Genomic DNA, 8,781 nt, shown 5'->3' on the forward strand with positions numbered 1-8,781 from the left:
AGGGCTGCCCCACAATCAACAATCAATACAACAAATGTGACGACCCAAATCGGGCGGATCATGCACTGGGTAGGTCACAAGTGCATGAACGTCACCAATTCAATTATCAATCAAGTTCAATCAATAAATCAATAATCAATCAAGTTCAATCAATCAATCATCATTCAATCAATCAATTCAATATCAATCAAGTCAACTGCTTGTCAATTACAAGCCAATGCACAAATTCAAATCCTGAATTTCAATTTACATGTGCAATAGGATAAACAATGGAATGAGCTTAAGGATATGTGTTGCACTCCTCCAGTTGCGTTGAGGTGCGACGGAATGCGCCACTTGCAAGGGCCATGAATACTCGTGTCTACCACGAGTAAGCATGGAACTGCAACCGCCACCAATGGGGGTGCCAAGAACCATGGTGACGGCGGCAGTACCTCAACGCAAATGGTCACCGTCGACCAGGACCTGCTCATTCACCAATACAACTTATAAAACTTACTAGTCAATTACTATTCAATGCATTAAAACAAAATATGAATTTAAATCGTCAACGGTCATTCACCTATTCCGTTATGATTCTTTTAAGAAATGTGTTGAAATGCAATTATGGACTTGTGAGAATAAAACAACTCCCCGTTTAATCTAAAATTGTGGATCCTTACCTGCACTCTATTCCCTGTCCCGTTGGTTTATTTTATCGTATTACTTACCTACTAGGCTGTTTCTCCTGTTACGCATTTTTATAGCTTTTATAAAAATTTAAACTATCTTTGCAAGTATTGGTTATAGTTGTACTAAAAAGTGTGGAGTGTATCAGACCCAAATTGAACAAAAACGAGATATTTAGTCACCTCTCAACTTAGAATCATTTAAAACAATATTTGTGTCATTAACCCCCCCCCCCCCCTTCTCATTTCCCCAGCTGCATAAATCATATTCCCTCTTCACAATTTATCAAACAACTATAATCCATAGTAAAATTTTAAAAAATAAATCATTGAAATGAAAGAAAGTAAAAATATGTGAGCCTTGTAACAACTACTTAATGGATGCATAAACATGTACATTTTATAGCCAGCGTTTCAAAGCTAAAATAACCCCCCTGCATGTTGGTGGCAAATGTGCTTTAGCGGTTGCTCCCTAATTGTAGTGAATGAGATTTAAATTTTGTATTCTACAAATAATAAAACATATGAGCATGATATGCCGTATCCAATACTGACTAAACCTGCTCGAAGTTTCCCTGAAAAAAGGATAAACGCCTTTTATGACTGGTCATGGAAGTACTTGCAACTACATTCGAATCGTTAAACTGTTTTAATTAAAAATAACTGCCAAGGCTTATTAATTTAATCATCACCTATTAAGTGTTTTAAAGTACGACTAAATTTAGTTTTATATAACCTCATGCCATAAGGGCAGTTTAACCTATTTCAAACAAAAGGAAGTATACTTTATATCGCCATTACTTAACGTAATGAAACTCTTTTGCGTTGAAGGTAGGAAACGTTGATTAATAGCTAAGGACAATGTGCTATATCTATTGACTACACTACGAGATCGATCACTGCAGATTTTTAAGGGACATATATAAGAAAGAAGCCCTGGTGAAATACCTAGCTAAATGTTCGTTGCACCACGCTATGAAATTAAAATGCTAGCTCTCTTGTGTTAAATCCCGCTAAATAGACTATTCTAATAATAAGTTTAATCATTTTCTTTCTGATAAACGTTATTTTGGAAGTGTAAATATTCCGAATACTTTGACTTGCTTTCTGAAGTGCAACCATCGGCATTACATTGTACATTCGGCATACTTATTGTTCGTATCATTCAATTGTCACTAGGTAAACCATATATGTAAACAACATGTTATGCCCCGAAAATGAATGGAGATTTATAAGTTTCTTGACTTTATTGCAAAACAGCCGCAGTAAGTTATACAATTCGAGGTAATTGCGATACTAAGTGTTCTGAGTATTCAAAAAATATCTGTAAGGGAGTAGTTTTATCTCTGGGAAATTAAGGTATAATCGTGGACCATTGTGTATTACACACAATTATACATGTATTTGATAATAATTAAACAGAATGATAAAATTAGTCTCAAGGCTTAAATCCCCATTAGACACTGACATAGGTGCGCAATAAAATAAACACAATAAAATATCCGAGAAAACAAATTCTTGAGTACATTGCAACTCTTTGTTCATGGGTATGTGCGGTGGAAAAAAATGGTATACTTGATAAGGCATACTTCTGGACATATCTTGGATATCCCTTACCAGATTAGCTTAAAATTGAATGTCAGTGTACCTTAAATAAATGGATCAATATTGTTTTGACAACACATTATTAACTCCTTGGTTTTGACTTTTCTTATGTACTAGTAAATTCAATATTGCAATTTCATATCAACCTATTAAATCTTTAAATTATAATAATAATTGATTCATATATAATTTAAATGATTATTTGACAAGCTTTGTTTCCCCGTCTCGTCGAACACATTAGCAGACTATCCATTCAAAGATAGCCTGATAAGCAACATACGGAGCAAGTACTGGGTGCTGCTTATCCTAGTGAGACTCCTGACCAATCACTTTTATTAATCTGCCTATCACAGTGCTCTAATAGCTTAACTAAATATCAGAACTCAGTCCATCCGAAGGAGACCAGGAACCAATTTGAATTGAATCTGGATTAGGATCTATATCATTTGCCAATTCCACTTTTATATCTAGTTTTAGCACAACTGCAACATTTCCTACTTGTTTCTTTTTGCAAATCTTTAATTACTGTTCTAATGAATTACTGGGGAAGTGATAAGGTCATGCTTTGATGGAAAGGAATCTTGTGCCCATTGCAGCTGTTGACTCACTGATAAAGCTGTCTTAAAAAAAAATAAAATTAAAAATGTTGACCTGTTTTTGGTAATGTACCTGAAAATAAATAATCATGGTAACATACATCTGTAATCACTATCAATTACTTAAGGTTTTTTATGTACTTACTGCCTTTTGTACCAATATAATTTGCTCCTTGCTTGTGCCTGAACCCTGCAAATTTGCCTACCTATTCTAATGCATATGAAGAATACTTTTCCACAGCTTTGTTGCAGTTTGACTGCTCACTGTGAGACAAATGCTTGCAAAATTAATAAGAAATGTTTTCATCCTATTTCAATAAACTGTGATTTTGCTTTCATTAGTTGGATTTTTATGCAGAAATTGACCATGTGGACCAAATGAGCTCCCATATGTTGTGTAACATAATATACAAGTTAACTCCCATCCCATTATGTAATAGGAAAATCAGTTCATACAATATCATCCATAAAACCTTACACCTTTTTGTTTTCTTGGTAACATGTTCTATGTAAATGGCCAGCATAACATGAACAAAAAAAAAAACAAATTAAAAAAAAAAAAAATTAAAAAATAGGAAAAGATAACAAACAGCACTGTTCCAAACCTTTTCAAAAGACCAACAAACAAATGAAATGATACAAGTCTGCAAATAGAGCATAACACTTACACAATTTAATAAACCTCCTCTCAGTAAACACAGTACTTTGATTACTTCAAAAAGTGAAAGTGCACAAATTCTAGTGAATGCTTTCTCCGATTTAACGACGATTACATTTTGTAAAATGCGAATCAATATACCTCCTTCGAGCACGATAAATCTATGTAGAAAACAAACTAAAATCCTTCTATAGTAAGCCCGGCTTCTGAGAATATTCCGTGTTTTATGAAATTATGCCCCCCCCCCCCCCGGTTATAGCTATGATGAACACGAGAGTTTAACATTTCGCTCCTAAGAATAATAACTCAAGTTAAACAATCATTTGACCCCCAAACTGATCTTAATATATTCCTGTTACCTGTAAAGTCTCACAAATTACAATATCTCGTAAAATCAATTCAATTTACGAAAAAGTCCAATCAGGCCAAATCCAAAGTCAAACTTCGCCATCGATACGTCTAATTTGCTTTGAAAGTACAAACCTCAATAGTTATACTAAAAATCAAACTTATTTGATTTAAAAAATTTAAAACATTGCCACAATTTAACTCCCAAAAATTTTCCATGACCTTACCGTTTAATCGATTCTTCTAGAAAGGAGGTAGAAAAGAACTTATTATTAGACTATATACAAATGGACCTAAATTATCCGGAATGATAGCTTGTGACTAAGGGTGAAAATTTATATTTATCCGAATGTACGTAACTTATCCGGAATAAATAAATATTACTAGGGTTACTGAAATAAACTCACTTATCCGAGACCAGGCTCGTATAAGTGGTAATATATTAGGGATGTCAAATCGATCAATTTTTGATGATCGGTTACTCGGACAATTTTACGATCGAGTACCCGGGTACTCGATAAAAAATGTAAATACAAGTGTGTTAAATTTTTTTGAGGCCCACTTTCTCTGTTAAACCCCAAAGCTATTTTTATCACGTTTATAAATGTATATAAACATCGATTCCAACGGAAATGATTTTTTAGTGCTAAATTTATTTATCAAACACAAAAGACACAATTAATACATCAAAAAATACGAATGGTTTACAGTTCTTGTTTAGGATCTATTTCATTAAAAGGAGGACAATCTGTTACGCATGTTTCTGATGATTAGACTAGCGAAAGAGAAGGAATGGACGTTTTTGGGATCACTACATAAACTAATATGTTGATTGTTTCCCGCGTATATACTAAACTTACTACGCAAACTGACTTTCAACATTTTTTTAATCTTTAGTTATTTCTAAATATTTCTTCACTTTTGAAGTGGGTAGCGGCATTTCTATGCATGTCCGATTTCACTGCCGTATATTAACTAAATAATTTTAAAATAATTTGAAGATAATAGACCATCGATTTTCACTGAAAACAATCATTGAAGCCATCTAAAAATTAAGGACCACAATAGGTGAGACAGCTGGGTGATTGGTCACTAATTACTGTATATACAAATCCACAGGCGATAATGAGTGTTTTACAGGTGTAGATGACAATACGCAAATTATCGTATGCATATTTACGTTATTTTTTAATAAGTTTTTGATAAAAATATGTACAATGTACTTTGAAATAAGAAAAAATACACATCCGAGTAACCGAGTACCATTTTTAGTATTCGATACTCGGACGTTCGATCGAGTACCCGGTTAACCGGGTACTCGTTGACATCCCTAATATATATCTATATATTTATATACAGAAGATAAATTTTTTTGCCTCTGATTTAATGCTATTATTTTGCCAGTGATATATATATATATATATATATATATATATATATATATATATATATATATATATATATATATATATATATATAGAAGATAATTTTTTTTTTAAACCAAAACAAAAATAGTAAATGCACAAGTCTAATACTTTAGGTTGGGTCTTGAAGACCCAGAGAAAAAGCAAGAATACACTTGGCAATTTATATCTTAATGTACGACTATCTGACCTACCCAAGACCTTATATTTCTCTCTTAGCTTTTCTCAACTACATTACTTTTTTACGCAAAGCATGAAACCCAACACTTGAAATACATTTCAATGTCATGGAATAAGGACTAATTACTTTTAGGACTTAAATTCTACAGGAATTTCTTTCAAATATATTTAAAGTCAGTGGAGGTGAAGTTCTATGAAGTTTTGTACAATATATCACAGGCAGTTACTATTCATTCTCCATATACAGTGTACTATATAGAATTGTAAACTAACTTAACAATTTGTCTCAGGGTCCAGCATTATAAAGCCAATATATCTCTCCGGATGCGCACCAATGTCACTTTCCGAGTCTTTCTTTCGACAAACTGAACTTGAGACTTTTCTGTCGGACATTCACGGTAGCTTTAAACTTTTCTTTTGGCAAACACTCTAGCTTTATACTTTTTTTTGGACATTCACTTTATCTTAAGGCTTTTCTTTTGAAAATCACCGTAGCTTCAGAGTTTTTCTTTTGACAATAATGGTGCCTTTAACTTTGGTCTCCAGCAGTTGAGCAATTTTAGCACACATATACAAATCAGAGACACGTACAAGTAATGAGAGAGGACAGCAACAAAAGAAGTATGCGAGAATGCGCACAGGAACCACTATTGGGGTCACCCGTAGAAATTGACCCGGGCTCAGATGGCGTCCTGTAGATGGGTGGGGTCGTCTGCTTCGATGGCGATGGCGGGTTTGAAACCGAGGGAGTGCGAAATGGTCCGGGTTCTGTTGCAATGTCAATCATTAAGGTACATACATTTTTAGGTTCTTCTAACACTATGAACGAGTTAATAGGTGTATATTGGCCATTGATCAGTGAATCGAGACTGCCTTCGTTGCAGTCTTCAAGACTCAGCTGGATTATTCTCTGCTTGTGTCCCTTTCCCATAAATGCCCAACAATTGTAAGAACGATCAGCAAACGATGCCGTCACCACAAGAATGCTGCCATCTTTGGATTCTTCAGAAGACAAACACATATGTTCCTTGTTCACTGGTTCTGTTTTGTTAATATCCACCATAATGAATTTGCCACTTAAACCAGATTCATAGTATGCAATGCAATAATCCCTGGAATTAGAGTCCCGAAGATAGATATGACCAGATTTGAATCCAAAGTCACTGGGCAGTTGGCAACTGGTGGTTTTGATTTGGGCTCCATTTACCGCCACTGAAAACGGTTTTCTCAGCTGGTTATCTAGGCAAGTTGTATGAATCATTTTATCTAACGGAAACTGTGGCCATTCAACTCTAGTTCCAAATTTGTACTGTAGCGTCACTTTCGATGTCTTTTCGTATTCAAAACACGTCATTCTAGGAAAACAACCATTTTCGAAAATGTGTAGCAAAGCTAGCCGGTAAACCCTTTCCCTTGTTGAGTTGGCTCTTCCAACACACTTAAAGTTACCATCACCTGGCAATTGCAAGTTATATGTAGATATATCCATGACAATTGGTTTTGATTTCAGATCGGTGTGCCAAGCTCCTTTCAAACCCTCAGGAAAAGAACAGACGTTTGTTTCAGGTTGGCAGCCTCGACATGATTTGTGACAATATTTTTGATACTTGGAGCAAGCTGATTCTTGGGAGCAATAGTCAAACTCGTTTTCGCAGAGATTTAAAACTACCATCTTTTCGAATTCTAAATTCACCCTTTCTATCGTCTGCGAGTAGCTATCTCTGTCGTTGACCACACATTTACCATCACGGAAAATGGTGGCTCTTTTTAAATCAGACAAATTTCCTTCAAGTCTCATACACAATGGATACATGTACCTCTGGTCATCTGCTAAAACCACAAAAGTGTAATTATTTTCCGCTGATTTGTCGGTCCATGATGCCAAACATCTTAGTTTCTCTTTCAGTCCGTGGACGTCATCCAGGTTACACTCCCTTGTTCTAAAATCAAGTGTCACGCCGTCCCCATCCTCGCATTCGCTTTCCATTCGAGGAGGGATAACAGAAAATCCACATACTAATTCCATCTTGTAAGTGGTTTTTAAATTATAACCTCCAGAAAAAGGACATTTTATAGACGGGTTATCCTCTAAAGGAAACTTGATGATGGGACGATTTTTCAGTATCATGTTTTGCTCATTACAAATTGAAAGTGTAAATTCTGATGCGTTAGATTCTCTTATCTGAACAACAGAGTCCGATCTTTTAAGAAACTGAATACAAGAATATGATATCCGAACATTAACACCACCTTGTTTAGGAAGGTGAGCCACTAAGTAAATTCCTTTTTCACGGTTTATCATCTCATGACATCGTTTTTCAAAGCGTAGATCATTTTGCATTATGTCGATATAATCTCCATTGAAGTACATAGTTTCGGAGTCGTGACGATCCGTCCCACTGCGCCATAACCTTTCCCTTTCCAGAAATTCCGGAAACGTACAGTTTGATTTTCTACTTTGGATGCTCACAAGTAACGACGGAAGACAGAGAAGAACAAGAATAGAAAAGCACCGATCAACGAACTGCCTCATGTTTCAGTTATTCCGTCAGTATCTGAAAGTAAAATGACTTTAAGTTAAGGTAGTATGGTAGCAATGCCCAAGCAAGGGGGAGATAACTTTCTAAAATTCCCCAGCCTCGTTTTCATTCTGTCTCAGAAAAAGGCTTATAAAGTACGGGTTATTACGGTATTTTTCGACGTGTATTCAAACGTTTTGGTGATGCTGTGATGTCTTTTGAGATGCCCCCTAGGATTACCAACCTTCGATGGGTGAAGTATGGCGGGAAGGTATGTTTTACAACAAAGTTGAAATGTGAAATTACTTCTCAATTTCTTATAAAGGCGAGTAATACTTCAAAACTGATATATTTAGCTTTCTTGAGTATTCAACTACATACGTGTATTAGTTCTAGACACACAATTAACCGTTCTTATGTAGAGAAAACTCGAATTCCTGAGGCCTACGTCCACTTGTCAATATTCAAAATGGCTGCCACCACGGGGGTGAAAAATATGTAAACAAAGGCGTTTTCTGTCCAATTTCTTATGTTTCTTATGTTATGTGAGGGTAGTTCAAAGTAGTTATCATATTTTACATATATTGTATTTTAATATATCCTGCAATGGCTGCATGTCTGGTCAAAGGGAATTTGTACAGAAGTATAAAACGGAATGGAAACGCGAAAAGGGGTGATGTCAAAATTAAATGCAAACACTGGCAACACTTGGAATCAGTATCACTATAAGTTATTACAAGAACTGATTTGCTGTGTTATTTCAGCAATGAATTATTATTGATT

At 35.1% G+C, this 8,781-nt stretch overlaps 1 protein-coding gene across 1 annotated transcript; it reads right to left on the reverse strand.

The window, feature by feature from the left end:
• Positions 1-5,572: 5,572 nt before the first annotated feature.
• Positions 5,573-8,087, reverse strand: LOC133205893 (uncharacterized). The gene has a single exon (XM_061341785.1). It carries the CDS (start codon positions 8,010-8,012, stop codon positions 6,057-6,059), a length of 1,956 nt encoding a protein of 651 aa, XP_061197769.1. The 5' UTR covers positions 8,013-8,087; the 3' UTR covers positions 5,573-6,056.
• Positions 8,088-8,781: the final 694 nt, after the last annotated feature.

This window comes from Saccostrea echinata, unplaced genomic scaffold (genome assembly GCF_033153115.1).
Source record: "Saccostrea echinata isolate AGI-Se365-2 ecotype Australia unplaced genomic scaffold, CSIRO_AGI_Sech_v1 ptg000054l, whole genome shotgun sequence".
Classification (NCBI taxonomy): domain Eukaryota; kingdom Metazoa; phylum Mollusca; class Bivalvia; order Ostreida; family Ostreidae; genus Saccostrea; species Saccostrea echinata.

Excerpts from the sequence above, each read along its gene's own strand:
- LOC133205893 (XM_061341785.1), bottom strand. The coding sequence starts at position 8,012 with ATGAGGCAGTTCGTTGATCGGTGCTTTTCTATTCTTGTTCTTCTCTGT.